General features: G+C 41.2%; 1 protein-coding gene across 6 annotated transcripts in view; it reads right to left on the bottom strand.

Annotated features, from left to right (window-relative positions):
• Positions 1-26,457, bottom strand: part of IL4R (interleukin 4 receptor) — a 62,351-nt gene that overhangs the window by 20,205 nt on the left and 15,689 nt on the right. For 3 of the 6 annotated variants that reach the window (XM_021006356.2, XM_021006354.2, XM_021006355.2), the window contains 3 exons: positions 10,452-10,555; positions 6,647-6,791; positions 675-847 (listed from right to left, as the gene is read on the bottom strand). In XM_021006356.2, coding sequence (XP_020862015.1) covers positions 675-847; positions 6,647-6,791; positions 10,452-10,521 — 388 coding nt within the window. In that variant the 5' untranslated portion in view covers positions 10,522-10,555. Of the gene's footprint in view, positions 1-557; positions 599-674; positions 848-6,646; positions 6,792-10,451; positions 10,556-14,602; positions 14,675-26,457 lie in introns of those variants that run through there. The other 3 variants (XM_021006353.2, XM_078152518.1, XM_021006357.2) reach the window with 2 other exon arrangements.

The raw sequence follows: 26,457 nt of genomic DNA, 5'->3' as shown, positions 1-26,457 counted from the left end.
TCTCTCAGGATGACTGAGGATCACAGAGTTGGAAAGGAGCTTAAATGTCATCTTGTCCAACAACCCCATTTTACAGATGAGGAAACTGAGGATTGGAGAAGTTAGCTGGGATTAAAACCTAGGCCCAAATCTACCTGTGTCCCCTAACTACAAAAGAACAGAAGTGAGCTGTTTGTATCAAGATGGGAAAACTGTCTGTGAATCAACCATCATTCCACACCTGCTCTAAAAAGGAAAATGTAGTCCTTTATCCATAGTCATATTTTCTCTAAATAGAATCACTGCCTAACAATCTCCAGCTCTAGTCAGAAGACTAGAGCATGAAAAAACACCAAGCATTTCAAGAACACTCATAAGGAGCTCATATTTGGGCTGGTTTTCCCAGTGGCCCAGAGAGCAATTTTTTTGACTCATTGGCCCTGGCTCTTGCTCTTCATCTTCTTCATCGAATCATCCATCATCCAAAGAAAGCAAACTTAGAGATCATCTTGGCCACCATCCCTCCTCCCCACCCAGATTAAAATGGCTACAGGCAGAAATCAGGACATATTTCTCACCACGTTTTGCCCAGGAAAGGTCTCTAGGCATCAGCAGGTAACTTAAAGAACAAAAGGAAGGCATGGAGTTAGTCTTATCCAAAGATTATCCCCACCTCCCTCCCCACCTATAATCACCATTTTCGAAAGGTGAGAATTCATGTTCTTCCCACAAGACCTGTGTGTTGGACTGAATCTTCAGATGGTAGTAATCTGCAGATGCAAAGCTGTCCACTTCACCTTGGCACACACACTCCTGGGGCAAGGTGGCTTTGCTGTCTCTCTGGTTCTTAGGACTGCATCTCTGAGATCTGCAAATCACATGATTTAGGAGTCAGGTCATCTTAACTTTTCTGGGGACAGACTACTACCAGGCAAAGAATCCTTTTACTCCCAGCCCTTGCACGAAAGGACTCAGAGTAGCCCAGTGGAAAGAGCATTAGTCAGAGGGCCTGAGTTCAGATCCTGCCGATGATACTTATGATCTATGTGATCTTGGACAAATTCCCTGACGTCCCTGGGCCTCAGTTTCTTCATCTGTAAAGTGAAGGTGTTGGACTAGAGTTACATGGATTCTGAGTTTCTTTTAGGCTCTAATTCTATCATCTTATGATCTATAACAGCCTCATTTTGTGGAAAGTAATAAACTAATGTTTACTGAGGTAATGACGTTTCCCAAGGTCAAACAGGCAGCAAATGGCGTTCAGGAATAAAATTCAAGTCCTCACATCTGCTTCCTTTATGTGAGCCACATTCATACGTCCATAATCCTACCAGTTATTTGTACCAAGCTGTTAGAAGCTGTTCCCTGTTTACGAAGGCAAGGGGAGGGACTGAACAATACATTTAGTCTAGCTATGCTTCACATGCCACCTGGGCCATCTTCTTGCCATCTGCTTTGCCACTATAAGCTTATTGTCCTGCCCTTCTCCCTCCCTCCCCCTTCCTCCAATTGTTTTCCAGCTCTGGAACCATATCCAAACCTATATGGTCACTGCTACTAGAAAGGGGCTGCCAATCAACTTCCCCAAGACTCCGTTACCATTTCTTTGACTTCCCCAACCAAAGCATTCCCTTCCCTGGCTACCACTCTCCTATATATGTTGTTTTCTCCTCCTGCTAGAATCCAAATTCCTTTAGAGCAAGTACTGTCTTGCTTTTGCATGTGTATCACCAGCACTTAGCACAGTGCTAGGCATGTATCAACCCTTAATAAATGGTTTCTCATTCATTCATTCATCCTGGCTGTTTCCCACACCTGTGATGCTGGAAGCAAGAAAGGTATTAGAGTTCATTTAGGATCTAAATAAAATTGTGGCCCTCATCTATGTCCTTTGGGCTGCCTTGGTGCGGAGATGACAAAGATCCAGGCATTCTTACTTACTCACTAAAAGGAATTATCAGAGTTTGACTGGTGGCATCCTTCACCTGAAACTCCTCTTCCCTCGTTCCCGTTCCCTTCAGCCCTAGCTTTTGGATGTCTTGAGTTGAGACTTTTGTCTTCTCTGATGTGAATTAAAATGTGCTTTCTGCATTATTGGTTTGTCTGTGGCAGCCAGGTGGCACAGTGGACAGAGTGCTGGGCCTGGAGCCAGGAAGACTTGAGTTCAAAGTTGGTATCAGATACTAGCTATGTGACCCTGGGCAAGTCACTTAAGACTTCTGCCTCAGTTCCCTCAACTGTAAAATGAGAGTAATAATAGTAGTTACCTCACAGAGTAATTGCAAGGATAAAATGACATACTATGTGTAAAGTACTTTGCATAGTGCCTGGCATATTGCAGGTGCTTCATAAATCTTAATCCTCTTCCCTTAAGTGAAAGCTCCTTCAGTCCTTACACAGCTGGAATGGCCTAGGGGGATTACAATAGTGACAATTAGCCTTTAATTGAGCTCCACACTTAATCCCAGCTGTGCCTGGTCAGCACCTGTGTTTGGAGAGCAAACAATGAAAGCTTTATAGCTTGTGTGAAACCACATATATAATCGTTCTAAGACATTAAGAACTCTTTCAAACGGAGGCAGGGTTATACAATGGAAAGAGTATTAGCTCTGTCAGAGGACCCAAAGGACCTGAGTTCAAATCCCACCTTGGATGCTTACACACACACATGTGTGAGCTCAGGCAAGTCAATTAACCCCTATGGGCCTCAGCTTCCTCAAAAGATGGGGTTGGACCAGATTGCCTTCGGGGTCCCTTCCAACTCTAGCCACAAAAAGGGCTGATGCATGCCCTGGGAAAAGACTATTTCCTATTTTAGGAGCAATTCCCAATACACCTGACACATTCTGAATGAGGGGATCTTTGACCCAGCCTCTAGACTTATTGTTGGGTATAGACCTATTGGAAAGTATGTGCCTTTGCCAGAGTGTGGATGTCTATTCTTGTTACAGTTACTGTTACTGTTCTTGTAATCACTGCCACAGGCTATATCACCTTTAGTAGAATGAGACTACATTGGGAGTCAGAAGATCTGTGTTTGAGTCCCAGTAATGCTATATAAATCCAGCTATGTGATCTTGAGCAAATGATTTAACTCTTCTGGACCTCAGTTCCCTACTGTGTAAAATTAAAGGATCACCCTTTAATGCTTACAAAGCACTTCTCTTGACTAAATGATCAATAGGGTTCCTTCTGATTCAACTTTGCCACTCAATTCAACGAGCATTTATTAAGCAAAAGAATGTACAAGGCTGCACCTTATGAGGCACTTGGAATTCAGACAGCACAATTCCTGCCCTTAATGCTTGCAGTCTAATAGAGAGATACGGCATGTACACAAATAGACAGGATGTAATAGTGGCAGAGGAGAGCCAGGCAAAATTCTATAAAAAATTGAAAGATCGGTTTCAACCCGATGTGTGCATGTGTGTGTGTGTGTGTGTGTGTGTGTGTGTGTGTGTGTGTGTGTGTGTGTGCGCAGACCACAAAAGATTTCATAGAGCAGGTAGCACCTGTTTTGGTCTTGAAGGAAGGGAGGGACTTTAAAAAGTAGCAATGGAGTAAAGAAAGCATATTCCAAGAATGAGGTTGGTGTGAACAAAGACAAAGAGTCCAGAGAGGGCTGAATGAGAATGAGAAAAGGAGAGTGGTCCAGTTTGCCTGATGTAAGCTGCATCAGGGAGTAGGATAAAATAAGGTCAGAGAGGTGTTGGCAGGCGTTGGACCAGTGCATATCATGGTGATGCTGCCAGAGACAGCCATGGAGTCAAAACATTTGGGTTTTAGTTCTGACTCTAACACTTAATAGCTTTATGGAAAACAATGTAGGCATTTTAAAAAGACTGTGTTGAACTGAATTGTGTTCCCTCAGCCCTCAGATGCTTGACTGCTTGTGAGACCTTGGGAAATGTTCGCCTCACTGGGAAATGAGGGGGTTGGATTAGATGGTATATAAACTCCCTTCCAACTCTATAGCTATGGTTCTCTGCTTCCCACTAACTCTAAATCCTATGACCTACATCAAGTCACTTTTAGTCTTTGAATCCATGAGTATACTTTACTCAGTTTACATCTATTACTATGTGCCTGACACTTAATAATCATCTAAAAATGAGAATGTTGTTGTTGCTGCTGAGTCTTATCTGACTCTTTGTGACCTCATTTTAGGTTTTCTTGGCAAAAATACTGGAATAGTTTGCTATTTCCTTCTCCAACTCATTCTACAGATGAGGAAACTGAAGCGAACAGGGTTAAGTGACCCACCCAGGGTCACACAGCTAGTAAGTGTCTGAGGCCATCTGAACTCAGGGAGATGAGTCTTCCTGACTCTAGACTTGGACATTCTATCCACTGCACCTAAGTTATCTGGGCTGCCCTAAAAATGGGAACACTACTTCTATTACCTGATAGGACTGTTGTAAGAAAAGTATTTTGTAAGCTTTAAAGCACTACAGAAATACAAATTGTTATTGTCCCGCCTCCCAATATGAAAAAAATTATGTAATAAAGTAGCTACCAACACTTCTACCATCTTAGGCTCCATTAAGAGACGCAGAGCATACCGGACTAAGGAGGTGACAGCCCCACTGAGTCTGCCCTCAGACATCATCCTAAGTAGGTTCATTTCTGGGCACTCAGGGACGCTGATAAGCTGGAGAGCATCCAGGAGAGGATGCCCAGGATGGTCAATGGCCTAAAGATCATTCTGTACGCTCTTTTACACTGTTCGATGGGGTAGCTGTGTCAGCTGGTTTTGTTTAACTCTTTTTCTTTTATTGTAAGGGAGGCTGGGGGATTTTACAGGATAGAAATTTATTGGCAAACTATGTTTTAAAATGTCAGAGACTCCAGTATCTCTGCTAAGAAACCCCCAAATGGGGTCATGAAGAGTCAGACACGACCAAAAAAACAACCGAACTGACTTTTAAAAAAATCGACAATCCATTAAAAATCTGTATTTGATAAATTAGAACAACAAAAAAGATGCCATTTGACATGACAGTTATTGTCACATATTTAAAGGGCTCTTAGATAGAAATGAAAGGTATTAAGGGGTTTCTTCCAGGTCCCAAAGGGCAGAAGTAGGAGCAATAGAGGGGAGACGCAAAGGGGCATATTTAGGCTGGATTATGGAAAGCCTCCCTAAGGATTAGAGCATCCCTTACCACCATTTTGAAATCATACTACCTACCCTCCCTCCAGCCACCACCCTCATTAGCCCATCCTCCCCCTAACCCATCTTGAACTTGGCCCCCTGGAACCACCTTGGCTTGGAAAGCAGAGCTTTTGGCTTCTCTTTCCTGGAACTAGGCCTCTACCTCACTTCTGGCCACCATTTATAAACCATGGCCATCATCCTGATCCACCATTCTTCCCCCTCTCACCGGAACTTTGCCCCTAAACCGCCCTTGGGCCCCTACTTCATTTCCCTTTCTCTCTCCCCATTCCACTGTGTAGCTTATTCTTTATGTGTTCTCTTCCCCCTATTAGAATGTTAGCTCCTTAAAAGTAGGGACCATTCCCAGTCCTTAGCATAATGCTTGACACATAGTAAATACTTAATCAATGCTTCCCCATCTCCCACCTCCACCCCAAATCGCTGTGCAAAAGTGGATTGAGCCATTTCAAAAGGGAGATGACCCCCCCCCCCCATAAAGGGAATTCTTGTTCAGGTATGGATTAGATGAAGTGGCCTCCGAGACCTCTGACAGCTCTGAGATTCTGTGTCTCTCTCTCTCTGTTTCTCTCTGCTAATCGTCTGACTGAGGGTGTGCAGCTGTTCTGAGGTTGTGCTGTCTGCCCCTCCCTACTCTCCTGTGGACCAGCACAGGCTTCACATGGTGGGAGAAACCCAGGACTAAATATCCAAAGTCAGGAAGAACACATGGTAAAGCACTCAGAGCCAAGTTTGTACAAAACTACATCACTCTGCATAATGCAAAGCAGGGGCTAAGCAGGGACAGAACATGCTTCATGTAAACTGGAGCTCCTGGAGAAGGGGGGGGACTGGGGCAGAGGATAGCATGGAGGACAGCTCAGGGCTTTGTGAAGTTTAAGGCATTATTTAAGTCTCAGCTATTATTACCCTTGGGTCATAGATCTAGTGATGGATGGGCCTTCAGGGACCATCTAGTCTAATTGCATGGATTTGGTCCACAGGGATTGCTGGCAGACTGCAAACCTGGCTCCCTACTTGTTTTTGTATGCCCTCAACTAAGAATGGTTTTTACATTTTAAAATATAATAAAACTTGATTTTAAAATATAAAAACCATCCTTAGCTCTGAGCCCATAGCAAAACAGGCATAGTTTGTTGACTCCAAATTAGGAAACTGAGGCAGAGAGAAAGAACCTGCCCAGAGTCACACAAGGGCTAACTAATAGAGGTGGATTTGAACCTAGGTCCACTGTATCACACCACTTCCACTGATGAAGGATAGCATTACTCTCAGCCAGGGGGATCATGCTATTGTCTTATTTGGATTAGTATTACCTTTATCTACAGACTTGTCTTATCCCCACTAGCCTAGGGGAAGGTCCCTGTCTTATTTTTAAACAGTATCTCTCTTAACTCCCAGCAAAGTGTCTCACACAAAGCAGTTGCTTAATAAATGCTGAATGTTGCATGTTGTCAAATGAACTGTCTGCACCTGGCTGGTTTCACTTACGATGAATTATCGTTACTCCGCTCATAAGACAGCCATAATTCAGAACTGCAGCTGGTCGGCCTGTTCATCTTCCACTCACAGCTAATCAATGTATCATAGTCACAGTAGCAGTTGACACTCAAGACCTTCAAGAAGTCTGCCCTTGCTAGGAAGAATAAGAAAAAATCTCTATTAACAGAGAGACAATGACAAAGGGAAGACAGACCTTTTTGGGGCCTGCCAGGGATTTATCCAAACAGAATATTTGTCTTCTAGAGCAAATTTCATAAAATGTTAGAGCTGGAAAGGGAACTTAGAACCTAGACCAAAGAATGTAACATCTACAATTATCCTAAGAGTGTGGAACACAGAATGGAGAGGTGGAAAGAAACTTTAAGTTAAATGAAGAAATGGATCCTTTAGGACCCAAAGCAGAAAATGTTGGAACTGGAAGAGCCCTCCCATTTTATAGGCAGAGAAACTGAGGTTGATGGAGGGATTAGAACTCACCCAAGACAACCCATATAACCAGAGCTAGGAAAAGAATAGAAGTCTCTTAACTACCAGTCCAGTGTTCTTCCCAGTGATGCGATTCTTCTGATTTAGGAAATTCTGGTCAGACTCTTTCAGTCTTCTCTTACATTAAACAAAGTCTTAGACCAAACAAACAAAGTAAAAAAACCAAAAAAAAAAAAACCCCACCCTAATGATGGGAAACCAGAATCCATTTTTAGACCCCTTAAGACAACTATGTAAATTATCAGAAGCCCACAGGCCTGGGTCTGGCAGGGGAAAGTTAGGCCAGATCGAAGAGAAACTAGGTTATAGGCAAAGAGGAATTTTAATGAAAAATGAACATAGAATGTTAAGTGAAAAGGCACAATCAAAATTATCTAACTAGGGGCTCTTAACCTGGGGTCTATGAACTACTTTTTTAAAAAAAGATTTTGATAACTGTAATTCAGTATAATTGATTTCCTTTGTAATCTAACATATTTTACTTTATGTATTATAAAAACATTATTTTTGAAAAGGGGTCTATAGGTTTTTCCAGGCTGTCAATTGGATGCATAATTAAAAAAAAATAAAGTTAAGAACCCCTGATCTAATCCAACCCACTCATTGCACAGGCAAGAAAACAAGCTCAGAGAGAGGAAGAGACCTGCCCAACCTGTCCAGCTGGCAACACAAGCGGTGGTGTCGGGGCTGCAGTGGGAGCTCAGGCCGTCCCGCCTGTTTCTGCCAGATTACACTGCCTCCCACACTAAAGATACATTATGTACCCCGATTATGGCTTTTGATACTCCCACTTTTAAGACTCCTAAGCCACAGCTTTGGGATTGATAAACATCCCAGGGAGGTGGCCAACTCTCTTTGGGAACTCACTGGCAAGGATGTCAAAGAACACCTACTGAAAGAAATTGGGCTGTGGTCTTCTCTGCAAAACCCATGAATATCAATGAAAGTGACCAAGCCCCATCAACCGTGGGTCTTTTCTTAAAAGATGTTCGTGAACAATAACAACTTACAAGCATGTCACTGTAAGGTTTATATATGCTTCCCTTAGAGCCATCCTAGGAAGTAGGCGTTGCAAAAACTACCCTCTTCATTGTGCAGATGCCAAACCGAGGCTCAAGGTCAAATGGCTTTTAAGTATTGGAACCAGGATATGATCCCAGGTCTCTCTAGGCTACAAGCCCAGAGCTGTTCCCAATCAAACCAAGCTGCTTCGTAATGAGGCATCCAACTTGCTCTGCTACATCAGAAGCAACGAGTAGAAGATGACAAATTGAGGCTTGATTTCAGGAACAAAATTCCTAAAAATTGGATCTGTCCCAAAGTGGAATGGACAGCCCAGAAAGGTGAAGGGCTTCCCCTTACTGGAAATCCTTAAACACAGGCTGGATGGCCAATTGTCAGGTATCTTATAATGGTGATTCCTTACAGGGGCTCTAAACCAGGGGTCTGTGAACTTGTTTTTATAAAAATATTTTGATAACTATATTTTGATATTCAATGTAAATGTACAGTGTGAATTCAAATTATTCAACCACTTCAAAGAACATATCATTCATACTAATAAGAAGCTAACTGTAATTGGTCCCCTTTGCAATCTTATGTATTGTTCTATGCATTTAACAACATTATTCTGAACCAGGCAATTATAGAAGGTAAAACAGATAGCTGATGACACGAAACTGAAAAAACAAAATTAATGCACTTAGGATAAGAAGGGGAACACAGATGTGGAAAAAAATCTTTGCATCTAGTTTCTCTGATACGGGTTTGGTATCCAAGAAATATGAACAGCTAACAGATATATATCTATACATATATATATATAGATATAGATATATATATATATATATGTGTGTGTGTGTGTGTGTGTGTGTGTGTGTGTATGCCTGGTATATGCCTCGTGTCCCAAAAGCTTTAAGCTTAAAATTGCACTAAGACTTTTAGGACACCCTGTACAAAACTAAAATTCATTCCTTAATAGATAAATAGTCGAATGATATGAACAAACAGTTCTCAAAAGAAGAATTGCAAACTTTAAATAACCATATGAAAGAATGCTCCAAATCACTAATAGGGAAAGGGCTTTATCTTATTTAATCTGTATCTCCCTTTGCTCCTTGCAAAGGGTCTTAGCACATAGGAGTTGCATAATAAATGCTGAATGTTGAATGTCATTGAACTATCTGTATGTTGTTGAGTAAAGGGGATTTTTGTTCTCATCTCTAAAAATGCCACCACTCAGGACACATCTCTTGACAATAATAATATTAATAACAGAAATGATATCTAATAATAGAAATGAGAACCAAAACAACCCTGAGGTTTCACCTCATATCCTGCAAATCATCAAGGATGACAAAAGATAGGAATTGTTAATATGGGAAGAGTTGTGGGAAGATAGGCACGCTGTTGCATTGCTGGTGGAGTTGTGAACCAGTACAACCATTTTCAAAGGCAATTTGGAATTATGCAAATAAAGTAACTAAAATGTCCAGACCCTTTGACCCAGAGATTCCATTATTGGACTTATACCCCAAGGAGGCTATTGATAAAAAAATGTCCCCACAGGTTCCAGAATATTTCTAGCATGTCCTTTTTGTGACCGCAAAGAACTGGCAATAAAGTAGATACCTATAAACTGGGGAATGGTAAACAAATTGTAGCTCATGAATGTAACTGTTAGAATGGGACGATAAGGTATGGGTTGAATTAGATGGCCACCAAGGTCCGTTCCAACTCTCAAACTATATGAATTCTACGAAATTCTATGAAACAAGAATTCTTTTTTTCTCTTTTTTTTTGGGGGGGGAGGGAGTGGGATCTCCTAACATAGGTCCAAACTTTACTGTCTGTGAAACAGCTGTGTTGAAGCACCCACCATGGTGCCTCACACAGGTGGGCACCTAAAATGCCTCTGTCACTTATTACCTGGGTGTAGCCCATGAACCCATGTAGGACTGTTCTTTTTCCAGAGGCAGTTAGGTGGTGTAAAGGATTGCATGCTCAACTTGGTGCAAGCAAGCCCTAGCTCTGAATTCTGCCTCAGACATTTATTACCTGTGGGACCTTGGACAAGTCACTTAACCTTCTGGGGCCTCAGTTCCTTTATCAGTAAAGTGAGGGGGGTTGGGCTAGAGATTCCAAAGTCCCTTCCAGCTCTAGGGCCATTATCCTATGAGGTTCTCTGGGCTTCGTTTCTTAATTTGCAAATGAGGGAGTTAAATGAAATTGTCTCTAAAGTCGTTTCTAGTTATAGTGCTAGGAACCTAGATATGTTGGCTTGGATTAAATAACATTAACAACTTACTGGGCCATCCTGCCCACAGCAGGAAGAGGCACCACAAGGCAAACACCCGAGCAGAGAGGGGCCGTCCCATGAGACGTTCCTTTGGGTGACTATCAGATCTGCACCTGTCAAGATAAAACAATACTCCCATTAACACCTAGATTGTCCAAGGCAGTACCAAACCCTGAATTACCAACAAAGCAAAGCAAATACAGGTGAGTGGTGTGAGTGGGAGGGGAGACACATGGAAGTTGGAGGGAGTTGCAGAGGTATAATTTCAGCTGTGCTTTCAAGGACACCAGAGATCCCACATGACAATGATGAGGAGGGAGCACATTCCGGGCACGGGGATACGCCGCCTGTGATAGGCGAAGGCATAGGAATGTCATGTGTGAGGACTGGCAGAAAAGGCCAGTTTGGCTGATCTCTAGAGTACATGAAGGGAAGTATAATAAGTATAACTAACTCAAAAAGCCAGATTAGAGTCAGGCTGTGAAAGGTTTTAAATGTCTAACCAGAAAAGTCTGTATTTGCTCCTAGATGAGATAGTGAGGCACCAGAGCTCACTGAGCAGAGGAACCAGACCTTTGCTTTAGGAATATTATTTGGCAAACACGTGGAGCATGGGTCGGATCAGAGAGAGAGAGTGATCAATCAGAAGACTGTTCCAATATCCCAAGTGAAAGGGGATGAGGCCCTGAACTAGGGTGACAGCCATGTGAGAGATATAAGAGATGTAGTGGAGGGAGGACAGTGACTGGATATACAAGGTGAGGGAGAGTAAGACAGGTAAAGTTCCCAGGTATTTATTAAGTGCCTATGAGCCAGGTACTATTTTAAGCACCTTACAGATATTATCTCATTTGATCCTCACAACAACTCTGTGAAATAGGTGCTTTTGTTATCCCCATTTTAAAGATGAGGAAACTGAGGCAGATAGAGGTTAAGTGACTTGCCCAAGGTCACATAGCTAGTAAGTATCTGGGGTGAAATGTGAACTCGGATCTTCCTAACTCCAGGCCCAGCACTCTATCCACTGTGCCACCTTGGTGCTCCTGGAGTAAGGAACTGAGGATGACACTGAAATTGCAGACCTGCAAAATGGGGAAGTTTGGCAGAGGGGTGTGATTTTGGTGAAAGAGAATGAGTTCTGTTTTGGCCATTAAATCTGAGATACTTATATAACTTTAGCAGTTGTTGATTCAAGACCAGAGCTCAGAAGAACAGGGCTAGATGGACAGATAGACAGATAGATGACAGATAGATAGATAAGGAAAGACAGAAAAAGAGACAGGTAGAAAAAGAGAGAGGTCTGGGAGTCACTTTTGTAAAGATAACAATTTGAACCTATGCTCAAGGTTACATGGGTAATTAAATTGCAAAGATGGAATTTGCATCAAGGGCCTCTGCTTGCAAAGCCATTTGGTTCCAACTTACCTCCCCAGTCTGATTTTACATCATTTCCCTGTACTCATTCTACACTTGTGAAACTGGTCTCCGCGATGTTCTATGAGCTCATCTTGCCATCAGATGGCCATCTGTACCTGTTCACACGGGCTAGCCCCATTTCTACACTGTACTCTCTCCTCATCTCCACCTACTGAAATCTTTCCTTTTCTTCAAGGTTTAACTCAGGTGCCCCACTCCATGAAGCCTTCCTTAATTTCTCCCACCTAAAAAAAATGTTTTTTCCTTCCTCAAATTTTCTTAGATTATTTTCTTCATATCTCTCTTTTGCTCAAATAATTTTTTTTTGCCTTGTATTTTATCTATTTGGGCATTATGTTGTATTTTTTCAAGGTAGCAGAGAACTGGAAACAAAGTAGATGCTCATCGATTGGGGAATGGCTAAAGAAGTCATGGTACGTGTATGCAGTGGAATGTTGTGCTTTAAAAAAACAATAAATGTCATGAACAGAGAAGCATGTAATGATTTATATGAACTGATAGGAAGTGAAGTAAGGAGAGGCAGGAAAACAATATGTATGACTATAACAATACAAATGAGAATATCAACAAAACAATCGACACTGAATACTATGAAATTATAATGACTGAGCTTGGTCCCAAAGAAGAGAGGAGAAAACTTCTCATTCTTTGCAGAACTGGGGTGGGGGTGGAAGGGAACCATGGAGTGGAACAGTCAGACTTATTTTTTAATATATTGGTTAGTCTTGTGGAAACGCTTTTTTTTTCTTTCTTCCTCTTTTAGAATATTCTTTCTATAAGGGATTGCTTTCTGCAAGAGGAAAGGGGGGAGAGAGAGAAATGTAGATTATATAAAAATAAAAGATATCAATAATTTTATTTTTAAAAAATATATACTTGCTGAATGAAACTAAAAATGCTGTTGGTTCTGGAAAGGACCTTATGACATGCAGCTAGAATGCTAGAGTGGGGAGGTAATTGTTGTTGTTTGTCCTTCATTTTCCAAAAGGATCAGTGACATCACGGGATGATCTCTTGATTTGCCTGTGAACTGGATTTAAGTGAGGCAGAGTTGCACAAAGTCATCAGCCTCATTCTATGTTCCAGAGTCACTGAAGTCCAGTAGCAAGACAAAAGTCAGGACAACTGGTGATAGGTGACTTCAATGTCTGACCAAGTGCCTGCTTCAGCCATCCATCCTGTCAGTGGAAGTCTTCACATGGTTGGGGTGGACATTCCCCTATCTCACCAATGGGTTTCAGGCCTGTTGGTCACCTTCAACCTGGTTTAGTCCATCTGCCTAGATGATTTACCAGGGTGTGGCCACTGCACATACTACAGCTTCTTGGAGCCACCATCTTGGGTGGAAGGTGGAACCCAAAGGTGGGATAAGTAGCCCTAAAAAGGGCTCAGCAAGCCCCATACCAGAGGTGCTAGTCCTCCTGGAACGCCCCATACACCTCGAGGGAGGTAATACAGAGTAGCAGAAAGAACAAAGGATTTAGAGTCAGATGACTTGGCTTTGACTCCCAGCTCTGCCTTCTTTCTGCCAGCCCTTAAGTAAATTACTCATGTAAGCTCTCTAGGCTTCAGTTTGCCCTTCTTTAAGTCTAGCAGTGGCCCTCTCAATCGACAATTCTCTGTCCTTAGAACAGAAGATGTCAGAAGTGAGGCTGTTGGACTTGATGGCTTCTAAGATTCCCTCTAGCTCAACATCTGTGAGCCAATGAACACAGCTGCACAGCCCTCAGCACCTGTCCCACCCCCAAACAGAATTTTCCCTAGGTGGAAACTGGGGCTCTAGAATGGTTTGCCTTAAGAGTTCACGAGTTTTTCCCTACTAGGCCTAGTCAAGCTGAGGCTGGGACCTTGCGGTCTGCTACAAATCTAAGATTCTTGGATTCCCTTCACTCCTTTCCTTCAGCTCCTAGTACAACAGGAGGCACTTAATAAATAAATAAATGCTTGTTAACGGAATGGAACCAGCCCTTATCTCCCCTCCTCCATTACTTAGTCCTTTCAGAGACTCTTCTGATGCTGCAAAGGGCTATAGGCCTAATGGTTAAAGGATAATGGATAATTTTCTACCTCCCCATCCTTGCGCTAGCTGACTCTCCACCTTGGCTCCCACTGGGGAATAATCAGATGTAATGAAGCTTTGACTGAGGTAGAGAAAGGTAAGACTCACTTTTTTAAAAAAAAATTGCTCAAAGAATCTAAAGAAATACCAAAAATTTGACCCCAGTTCCATGCACAATACAGTACAACTCAACAAATATGCATGAAGTGATTTCTTGACCCAGCCCCTGTGCTAGGGCCTTGCAGGAGACACAAAGATCAGATAAATCATGGTCACTACAATCAAGGAAGGCAATCTAGAAGGGTCACAGCAACTGAGATAACCACAGTAGTCAGAATTACAGGATAAGGTCATTGGGTTAGGAGGAGGGGGAGGGCTTCCTGAAACAAGGGTATGAGGTTTCAACTCTAAAGGGCACCTAAGAATTGAAGAGTCAAAAAGGGAGAGGAAGGACATTTTAGGTTTTGGTAATAGCCTCAACTCCTCATTCTCCTCTCCTCATAGTCAATCCCTTGCTAAGTTTTGTCTCCTATCCCAAGTCTCCCCCCACTCCAGTCCATTCTTCACACAGTTGTCAAATTAATCTTCCCAAGCACAGGTCTGATCATGTAATACCCGCACTCGATAAATTCCAGTCACTCTCCCTCTCTTTCGCTTGGCTTACCTTTTCAGGATTATGACACATTGCTCCCTTTCATGCCCTCCGCCTTCCAGCCATATTGGCCTACTCCTCATCCTGCACAGATAAATAACATTCAGTCTCCCAGCTCTGTGCCTTTGCATCTGTCATACCCGGAATGCATTCTCTCCACTTCACCTTACAGAATGCTAAATTTCCTTCAGAACTCAGTTCGACTGTGGCATTCTACGGGGAACCTGTTGAGATTCCCCACCCCACTTTCAGTTGCTGGTATCCTTACCCTAGAAAGAACTTTTTCTTTTTTTGTTGTTCAGTCATTTTTTCAGTCTCTTCTGCCTCTGTGACCCCATTTGAGGTTTTCTTGGCAAAGATACTGAAGCGGTTTGTCATTTCCTTTTCCAACTCATTTTACAGATAAGGAAATGGAGGCAAATAGAGGTTAAGTGACTTGGTCATGGTCACACAGCTAGTAAGTGTCTGAGGCCAGATTTGAACTCAGGAAGGTGAGTCTTCCTGACTCCAGGCTCAGTGCCCTATCCTCTGTGCTACCTAACTCCCCATCTTTTTCTCTACTTTGTATATGTTTTGTATTTAATTTTTTATGCATTGTGTTATTTCACCTTATAGAATGTAAGCTTCTTGAGGGCAGGGACTGTTTTACTGCTGTCTTTGTATGTCCATTTTCTAATACAGCACCTGGGACAGAGTAAGCATTTAATAAATGAGTGAATAATAAATGTAATAAATAAATGAGTGAATGAATGAACAGAACATAGGTTTATATATAGACATGGTATTCCACTGCATGCCAGGTACATCCTAATGCAGGAGTTCTGAACCTGAGGTCTGTGAATCTGTTTGTTTTTAATAAACATTTTGATATTGTAATCCCGTGCATTTTTTTTATGCATTTAAAAATATTATTCTGAGAAGAGGTCCATAGGCTTCCCCAGATTGTCCAAAGGGTCCAGGACACAAAAATAGGTTAAGAGCACCTGCTTTAATGTTTCAAAAAAACCCAAAACTGGTATTTGGTGTCTTATTTCTAAGGTTGTGTTCTTGAATTAAAACTAATTTTAAAAAAATTTAAATTATGTTTTAAAATTTTTAGATTTTATAACTAAGTTTAGTTAAGTTTTCATTTCTCTAGTTTGATTAATAAAAGTAATGTCTTAATTTTGTTTAAGTATTCAACAAATATTTGCCTAAAAAAAAAATTCCTGAGGAGCACACCTTAACAAAGTGGATAGCTATGGAGGGCTTCCTCAAAGTCCTGAAGTACGTAATAGGAAGACCAACAGATTTAGCATCTGCTTCAGAACTTGGATTAAAATTTGCAAGCCTTACTAGTCTTGAGTTTTTGGTTTTCTTTTTTCAAGTTAGAACCAGCAGCATTTGTAACTTTCCACATTAAAGCAAAAGTGAGAGAGATAGGAAGGTCAGCAGCAGCAGTAACAGCCGAAGCAGCGGCAGCAGTTGTGGTACCAGAGATGAAGGCAGCTCAAAGAGATGGGGGCAGGATTGATAAATCACTGGAAAAAAAAATTTCACTGACTTATCAGAGTTTGCTACTTTAGGGACCAAAGTGAATCATCTGTGCCTTGGAGGCAAGCAAGAATGGCTTGGTTACAGAAGTTCATTCTGGGGAAGCGGAAAGGTGGCTTACCAGAATTGTGATGAGCAATAATACCATGTAACTGGTATTCCAAGAAACGCAGACATATTTGGCAGGGCTCCACCCACAGAAACTCATGAAGCAATGAGGAGGAGAGGCCAACCTTCCTCATGCAGGCCCCCACCCCTACCCAGCACCATATGCTTTCAGGGAAGAAAGCAAAGCAAATTCTACTTTATCTTGGATCATTTCCTTTCTAGAAATGAGCCCTTGGGAGAGGCCACTCCTGGAGACAATGGAATTGCATTAATTAAGAAGCATTCAGCAATAGGCAAAGGATTGGCCTAGGTCTGGGATCTTAGAAAAAGAACCTTGGAACTCCTCAATTTACAGAGATGGATTTTGAACTCTTTTCAACCCCCATAGTATTTGGTGTGTGCTTCTCTCATAGTGTATTCTGTCTTCTTTTATAGTTATGTGTGTTCATGTCTTATTCCCCCATTAGATGATAAGGCCCCTTGAGAAGAGGGATTCTGTCATAGATTTTTGTAGCCCCTAGGGTCAGTGCTAGAAACATACTTGATGCTATGTAAATAACCATAATAATAATGAGTTCCTTCTATATAGGGTTTTATGGTTCCAAAGTGATATATACATATGTATGTATATTCTTTCCTTTGATTATTTGATATTTATTTACTGGAATGAGCTGTCTTCAGGGTAACAGGTTTTCCTTTGTTAGAGTTTTCCTAACAAAGGTTGGATTCAGGAAGACTCACCATCCTGAGTTTAAATCTGGCCATTTACTAGCTGCGTGACCTTGGGCAAGTCATTTAACCCTACTTGCCTCAATTCCTCATCTGTAAAACGGGGACACACTGGAAAAGAAAATGGCAAACCACTCCAGTATCTCTGCCAAGAAAACCCCAAATGGGGTCATGTAGAGTTGGGACATGGCGACTGAACGACAACATATCATGCTCACTTATATGGCATATATGTATATATGTGTGTATGTATATGTATAGGTTTGTTTTGAGAGATGGATGAACAGAGAGCTAGGATGCCTGGGCTTGAATCTTGACTTTTCCATTTATTACAGGCTTGGCTGTAAGCCAAACTTGCCCTTCCTGGGCCTTAGTTTCTTTATCTGTAAAATCCTGTAAAATGAAGGATTGAATTGTATGGCCTCTAGATGATCTTTAAGGTTCCTTATAGCTCTAAAAATCTACAACTCTGTGCCTCCCAGAGCCTTAGCTTCTTGCAAAGACAGCTTCAACAACAAAACAATCTAGTGGATATAAACCTAGCTGTGTTTAACTGCACCAAGATAAACATTTATCATCTATTCAGCCCAAGAAGAGATTCAAGGATAACTAAGGATTACTAAATTCCAAGAGGACTAATAGAACAATCCACAACTTCTGAGTCACAAACATGGTTCTAGCTCCAACTCTAAGATGACTGGCTGTGGGCAAAAGCCCTGTCTTCAATTTTTAAAAAAAAAATTATTTTCAGGTCTGATTTCTCTCCCTCCAACTTTGCCCCACCCCCATTCCCACCCAAACGAGAAAGTAAGAAAAACAAAGCCCATTGCAATCATGTGTAGGCAAGCAAAACAAATTCCCATATTAGCCATGTCCAAAATTTAAAAAAACAAACAAAATCCATAAGCTTCAATCTGCACTGTGAGTCCATTACCTCTTTATCTGTGGGTGGCGTGTTTCATCCTATGTCCTCTGGTACTGCAACCATTTATTGTGTTGACCAGATTTCCTAAACCTTTCAGTGCTGTTTGTCTTTGCTGTTGTTAAATTGTTCACCTGGTTCTATTCACTTTACTCTGCATCAGTTCATAAAAAATCTCCCCAGGTTTCTCTGAAACCACCCCCTTGATCATTTCTTACAGCACTCCAGTAATCCATCATATTCATATGCCATTTTTGTTCAACCATTTCCCAACTGGTGGAAAAGTCCTATCCTTAGAAGAAGCTTCCCTGGCTATGAAGCGGTGATAGAGTAAGAATGTTCTCCATAACAGGATAAGCATGAACGTAATACAGTGGATTGTCTATTAAATTTTCAGCCAGAAAGACCCGAGTTCAAATTTTCCATCTGACATGTATTAGCTGTGTGACCCTGGTAAAAGTTGACTCTCTGCCTCAGTTTCCTCACCTATCAAAAAGGGATAATAATTGCAGCCTGTGCCTCTAAGCATTGTTGTGAGGCACAAATGAGATATAAAGTACTTTGCAAAACATTAAAATGGTTTATAAAAGGCAGTCTAAAAAAACCCTGTGGAAAATAACTCCTTAGTTCTTTCTCCTAAAGATATAAGACTTTACCCTAACTGTATTGTCAGATAATACATCCCTGACCCCTCGAGTTTCACAAATCAAATAAACCAATTCTTCTGAGACCTTCAGGGAGCCTGCTAATTTTAAAGGTTTTTTACCAAAAGAGTTGTTTCTTAGCCTAGCATCTGAGACCCTCATTTATCAGAGGCAGCTAGGTGATGAGAGTCAGGAAGATTTGAGTTCAAATCTTATCTTAGATACTTACTAGCTGTGTAACTCTGTGAAAATTATTTAACCTTTGTTTATCTCAGCTTTTTCCACTGTAAATGGTAATAATAACATTTACTTCACAGGGCTGTTATGAGAAATAAATGTGGTAATATTTTCAAAGCACTTAGCACACTGCCTGAAACACAGTAAGTACTTAATAAATGCTTATTCCTTTTCCCTGTTTTTCCAGTTTTTTCTTTTTCTTTTTTAGGCAATTAAGGTTAAATGACTTGCCCAGGGTCACACAGCTAGTAAATGTCAAGTGTTTGGTCTAAGTCTGGATTTGAACTCAGGTCCTCTTGACTTCAGGGCCAGTACTCTATCCACCGCGCCACCTAGCTGCCCCTTTTCTAGTCTTTTCTTAAGGGATGTGAGCTATGCTCTACACAAACTAGATTTCTTGCTTTTCCTTTTACATATTTAATGCTTTCTCCACTCAGGACTTTCCCATATGTGCCTTTGCTCACTCTAGTCCCTATGTGGAATTATTTCGTCTGGATATATCTGACTGTGACACATGAGCAGTGAGGTGGCACAATGTGGCTGAATGGGGAGTTAGGAACACCTGAGTTCAAATCCTGACTCAGCTATTTTACTAGCTCTGTGACTCTGGGCAAGTCACTTATCCTCTTTCAGTCTCAGTTTCCCCTTTTCTAAAATGGGGACAATAATAGAATCTACCTCCTAGGATTGTTGTGAGGATTAAATGAATTAACATATAAAGTGTTTTGCAAAGTATTATAAAAATCCTAGCTACTATTATTATCACATTCTATCATACAATTTATTTATTTGTGCATTCAGATCCTCCCTTATTAGACTGTAAGCTTCTAGAAGGCAAAGGGCATGTTTTCATTACCTTTCTATCTCCCCCAGTACAATGCTTTGCACAAAGTATTAGCTTCACTCTCACTAATACACAGGCTCCCAAAGTGGGCAATACTGGGCGGCCCTGGAACGATCCAAGGGGGTGGTAGTAGCCTCGGGGGCAATTGAGAGGCATTGAATAAAACTAAGGGGCCAGTGGAAGTATAAGGAAAGAAGATAAGAAAATTCTGAAAAACCATTTGTACATGTTTCATCTGTTCTATAACAGAGTTAAAGTCATAGTGATTACATTATTTTCCAAATAAACCCACAAAATGCAAGTTATAACCAATCAGTGGTCAAGTCCACTGACAGGTCTTAATAAGCAAGTGTTGGCAGGTGAGTATGTCACATGTTGTTGGGGTGTCTGGCATGTGTTGGCAGGAATATGTACATGTAATGACTTGTTTACAATACTATTACATGGTGCAATATTGCATCATCAAAACTTCAATGCAGGGAAAAAACTCACAAATTTACAATAAATTATTAAATTTATGATGTGTCATTTTAAAAAAATTTATATATTTTTGAAATGACACATATTTAAAAAAAAACCCACTAACAGGTTAAAGAAAGTAGATTTCCAAGGGGCACTGAGTAATTTTTTTTTTTAAAGGAGGGTGATAGGCCAAATAAGTTTGGGAACCTCTGGACTAATACAATGATCCTTGACAGTTCCAAAGGATTCATGATGAAAAATACTGTCCACCTTCAGAGAGAGAGAAAACTGATGGATTCAGTATAGAGTGAAGCAGATTGTTTTTCACTTTCTTTATTTGTCTTTGTTTTTCATTTGTTTATTTTGGCAACATGGCTAATATGAAAATATGTTTGGCATAACTCCTCATGCATAGTGGATATCATACTGCTTGCCATACTGCTGGAGGGAGAGAGAGAATTGGGAACTCAAAAAAAATTTTAAATGAAGTTTAAAAATTATTAAATAAAAAGAAAAGGCCCAAAGTATTAGCTTCTTGAGTGAATTAATCTTTCTATTCCTAATTGGTTTACCAATTTAAAAAATTATTCTCAGCACAGGAACAGGCAAACCATTAATGCTTAATCTAAGCTTCACAGTTAGAAGAAAACCTAGATGTCAAATATTCATTGATTTATCTCTCCACTCAGGACTTAATCTCCCTTCCTAGCCTTATTCCACACCACTGCCCTATGCACACTCTACATTCCAGCCAAGGTGGCCTACTGTTTCTCTCCCTCCATCTATTCATTCCAGGTGACCCCTACAGTAGAAAGCAAGCTCTCCTTATCTCTATCAGGCAAAGTCTTTCTTCAAGGCCTAGCTCAAGTGCCACCTCTTCCATAAAGCCTGTCCTGATCCCTCAGCTGAAGTCTTATCCTGTTCACATTTCACTTTGACCAGCCCTCCCTTTAATTTCTCCCAGTAGAAGAGACTGAGAACAGGGATTTTTTTCATCCTGTATTGACAGCACCTGAGAGACAGTCTAGGCTCAAGGAAAGAGAGCTGGCCTCAGAACAACGGCTCCAATTGAGGGCTTTTTAAACAGCTCAGGGAGAGCCTCTCCCGAGGCTGAGTTGTTTAAAAAGCCCTCAGTTGAAGCCAGGAGATCTAGATTCAGGTTCTAACTGTGCCTCTTACTGGTACAACATGTGAAAGTCCATTTATCTCCCTGAGCATCCACTTTCTCATTCGTAAAACCAGGATGATAATCCTTGCATTACTTAGCTCATGGGGTATTTGGAAGGAAAGTACTTTGTAAACTTCAAAGGGCAATGGAAATGTCAGTTACCTGACATTCTTATTATAAGTAAAACACAATTTCTGCTCTCTAGGAATTCACAATAGAGTAGGGAGTTTATTTGCTTTGAGAGCCTCTGGGAGCCAGAATATGTCTATTCCTTCTAGTACAATTCTCTATTTGTTGACATGGGTCTTTCACAGACAGGGGAAATTTTAGCATCAAGCTATTTTCTTCTGTCTTCCCTGTACCCAACATCCTTACCCTCTTGTCCTAGGAAAGCTATAGGGCATATGAAATTAAAAAAAAATCTATATGACCCATCTCCTGTTGCTGATAATTACTGGTCAATAAAAAAGTAGCTGCCCATAAAACTGGTTCCTATATCTCACGAGCAAGTAGTTAGACTAAACAAATGATTTGGAGGAAATGGCTAGCATACTTTGAAGTTTTCACAGGGTGAGATCTAGAACAAGATATAAAGACAAGAGACTGTATAGATAGCTTCTGCTCAGTGAGGTTACAGAAAAGCACCAAATCCTAAGGCAAGACACCAAAGAAGCCCTTGGGTAGAGGCAGAGGCCAGGCAGCATGGTGAAATGAACACATGGGACTATGGAGTCAGAAGACTTGACAATATCTGTATGACCTGGAACAAGGCATTTGGCTTCCTTGGGCCCTAGTTCTCTTATCTATAAAGTGAGAGGATTGGATTAGAGGATCTCAGAAAGCCTTGCTAGCCCTAGATCCATCATCTCAGCAAAGTGAGAACTGACTCTACCTAAGCTGCCCAAAGAAAGACGATCCAATGCTTTCCCTGGTCCATCTCAGACATCTATCCCAGCATCGGGAAACATTTCTTGCCAAGGCAATCTTCTAACAAATTGCTCTTGCTGGACTTCGAGTAATTTTTTTTGGGGGGGGAGGGGCGGTTCGTGTTTGTGGATATAAAGACACTAATTAAGAGACCCTTCTTATAAGGAGACTAATAGAGGCATAGAATGTTTAAGTTGGATAAGACCTTAGAGAACTATCACCACCAATTTTGGAGAAGAGGAATTGAAAAGGGATGTGATTTATTCAAGGTCACACAGCCAGTCTGCGGCAGGTGCCAGCCCTTCTGTTCCTTGCCCTTTCATAGGTTAGCTATCCCAGTTATTTCAGCCATTCTATATGGCTTCAATTAGCCCTTCTAAACATATAACTCTACTCCCACACCCTCCAACTCCCTGATGTCACCTCTAACTCACCATCTCTAAAACTAAACTCATTATTGTCCTCAGAGGGTAGCTCCCCTCTCCCTATTCCCAATCTACTTACCACTGTCATCACAGTGACTTGTGCTTAAATATGTGCAGCTAGCTTTGACAACCTTATTCCCTCAGTCCCCAAACTTTGCTGATTTTTATCTTGAAATGACTCCTGTATGCATCTTTTCCCCTTCACTGCCTTAATCCAGATCTTCAAAGCTGAATGATTGCAAAGGTCTCTTAACCTTAACCTCTTAACATCTTTAGGGGCTTCCTTCTCCCATCTATACCGCACGTTGCTGCCTTGCTTTTCTTTCAAAAATGCTTTCACTGCCACTGTCTTGCTAAAAATGTCTTCAATGGTTTCTTCCTTCTTAGACACAAACTACATTGTCTGGCTGTCAAAGCCCTCTTGCTTACAACCCAGCTACCTTTTCAATCTTACCTGTTTCCTTGTCAATGTCTACAATGTCCTTTGCACACAGTAAGTATTTAATCAGGGGTGTGCTGGAGCCAGCTTAACCCAGTTTGGGAGATAGGATTGTTAAATTTTCAGTGTGAGCATTTACAGGAAATTGACAAATCATGACAAATCAGGGCTTGATTGTTTTGTTAGTTTTTAGATTTATGAAAGTGATGGAGAAAACGGTTAGAGTGCAGGTTACACTTAAAAATGTGATAGGCATACATTCCTGCTTCCTCTTCACCTCCACTTCAGTCGTTAAACTTTCACCAGCCCACCATTTTTCCTAAGATATCTTACTTACATTGAAAGACGCTTCCTCTCTGTTTTGTTAGGACAATGTCTAGCCTCCAACACAGCTGTCCTATTCTGTCCTTCACACTTTCACCGTAAGCATTCCTTTCACCTGGAACACCCTTCCCTAACTTTGAAGAGAAGTATATATATAAAACATAGTCACCCTTTCAGGACCACCTCTATGAAACCTCCTCTGTGAAACCTGATTGTTCTTATTCTCAAGGATCTCTCTCTCCTTGAACCTTTCTAACACTTAGTGTGTTCAGCAGAAATACTTTAATATGATCCTGTTTTATTTGCTTTTGTTTTACATTTTTCTCTTCTCAATTAGAGTGTTAACTTCTTTGGGGGCAGGGACTACCTGAAATACTAGAGGCATGGTATAAGAGTAGAAAGAAAACCAGACCAAGAACCATAAAGCAATTTAATTCATTTCAACAAACATTTACAAAGCACCTACTATGTGCCAGGTACTGTGCTAGGTGCTGAAGATATAGAGACAAAAATTAAATAGTCCCTGCTCCTAAAGAGTCCTGGCTCAGTCACTAACTTATTATATGATCCAGAATAAGGTACTTTATCTCCATGAGCATCAGTTTCCTGAACTGTCAAACCGGTATCTCAATCCCTAATCTACCTCCTAGGTTTTTCTTTATCCTTTTTTTTTTTTTCGTCACGGTCAAATGAGATCATGGGATCAAATGTGCTTTGTAAATGGCAAGGCATCACAAATATGTATGGGCCTGTCATTTTCCAAAGGGCTTTGATCCTTTTCCTTCCTTGACATCCTCCATCCTCAGGACTATAGAAACGGAACTCTCTGAGTCCTAAGAAGGTTCCCTAAATTAAATAAACGGACCTTTCTCAAATCTTCATAAGCCTTGTTAATGTAAAAGTTTTTATTAGAAGAAATTTCCTAATAGAGAGTATGGAAAGGATCTGTGTTTTCTTGCTGAGGGAAGTCCCCCTGTGGGAAATTCCCCCTATGACTTGGCAGGTAAATCCTAGGGAGTTGCTAAGGCCCCCAGAGGTTAAGTGACTTGCCAGGGTCATAAAACTACTAAATGCCAAAGGCTGGATTGGATCCCAGTTCTTGGGGACTCCAAGTCCAGCATCTTCTTCACTGGGTCACACTACCTATTTACAAAATTAAGCCTGTATTGATATAAACCTAGACTTTCTGAATTGTAGTTATCAGTGTTTATTATCTCCCAGCTACACTGAGTTCCTGAAGGATTGGCTGGGGATATGTCTTATCAAAATGCTGTGTCTTCCTCAGAGCCTAACCTAGTTCTTTATACACGTCAGGGGCTTACAAAATGTTTTGTGAATGGGTAAACAGCATGATAATGGATATTCCACAGGGATGCATGGAGACACCACTCTCTACTAGTGTGACCATAGGCATACTTCTCTCTAGTTCTTAGTTCCCTTGCCTCTAAAATAGGGGTGGGAGAAACACAAGAGAAAAGAGGAAACCTAAACTAAGCAATCTCAAAAATCCCTTTCAGTTCTAAAAGTAGGATCTTAGAACCATTAGGTTCTTAATAGCTACTTAGAGTCAGAAAGAAATTTGTAGGTCATCCATTGAAGCACCTACTTATTGATGGACAGAACAAAAACACATAAGTCTTTGGTAGGAAAATTCAATTGACAGCCTCCCTCTTATGACTCCAGTGCATCAAAGATCTATGAGCACTCTGTACACCTACCGGTACAGATCACAATCCAATTAATCAATAAGCATTTATTAAGCACTTACTATGTACCAGGCACTGGGCTAAGCAAAACACATTAAGAGGGGGCCTTGGTGTGCTGCTGGAGCTGAAAAAAATCCATCACATAGTGGCCAGTCAAGTCATTTAACACTTACTGAGCACCTACTATGTGCCAGGCACTGTGCTAAGCACTAGATATATAAAGAAAGGCGGAAAAACAGTCCCTGCTTTCAAGGGGCTCAGTCTAAGGAGGGGGGAGGTAGACAACATGAAAACAACCACATACAAACAAGATACAAACTGGATAGTTTGGGGATGGTCTCAGAGGGAAGGAGCTAAGATAAAGGGGGAGTGAGAAAGGCTTCTTTTAGAAGGTAAAAGTTAGCTGAAACTTGAAGGAAGCCATAAGGCAAAGATGAGGAGTTCCAGGAATAAGAAATAGATAGTGAAAATATACAAAATCCGAGGAAGATATTGTGAGAGGGGCAACAAGGAGACCGATGTCACTAGATGGCAGAATATGGGAACCGAGGTGTAAGAAGACTTGAGAGAGAGGAGGGGATAAGGTAACAAAGGGCTTTAAAAGCCAAAGAGAGGATCTGAATTTGATCCTTGGTGCAAGGATGAGTGTCTCTCCAACTTAGCTAGGTTGATCCTAGCTGCTCCTGACCTCAGAACAACCTTCCAGTGATTCAGTAACATAACCACAGCTTAGTTTGGTAGGCTAGGTCATACTTTCCACGCCAAGACTTTAGGTGGCCATGCCTCTCTAAAAAGCACTAAACAAAACAGAACTCTCTAAACTAAATAAGGCTAAACTCTCTCCCCACTATCTACCATCGCCTCTTTCGAATTTGATGGAGAAGACCAGGGCAGAAAAGAAAGACCATTAGAAGAAAGAGGAGCTGAAGCAGGAAAAGAGAAAGCAGAGAAGGAGAACAGGAAGCTTGAAGGTGCTCTGAAGAGCAGCAACCCTCCTTGGAAATTGGAGGAAACCTGGAAGAGCCCTATTATTTAGAATCAGAAGTCTTGGGTTTGAAGCCTTGCTCTGCTACTATTACACTATTACTAAGCTGTGTACCTGTGGCTGAGTTACTTAAGCTCTCTGAAGTCCACTTTCCTTTAGCTAAAGGAGAGCAATAACATGAATTATGGTGAGGAGAATGTCTTGGAAATAGTGAAGGGCATCATAAAGGAGAGCCAGTGTGGATGGGTGCCTTCACAACACTCTCTGAAGTAGGTTTGCAAGGATTCCTATTCTTATTCATTTTTAAAATGCCAGAAAGAAGATCAGCATCTCTCATCCTGACCCATTCTATTTACAACATAAAAAAGGCAGAAAAAACACTTCACTAGTAATACTGTCAGCCTAGGTTCGAAT

Source organism: Phascolarctos cinereus, unplaced genomic scaffold (genome assembly GCF_003287225.1).
Source record: "Phascolarctos cinereus isolate Bilbo 61053 unplaced genomic scaffold, phaCin_HiC Scaffold_4;HRSCAF=312, whole genome shotgun sequence".
Lineage (NCBI taxonomy): Eukaryota > Metazoa > Chordata > Mammalia > Diprotodontia > Phascolarctidae > Phascolarctos > Phascolarctos cinereus.
Note: the sequence above shows the minus strand (reverse complement) of the source record. Positions and strands in the feature narration are given on the sequence as shown.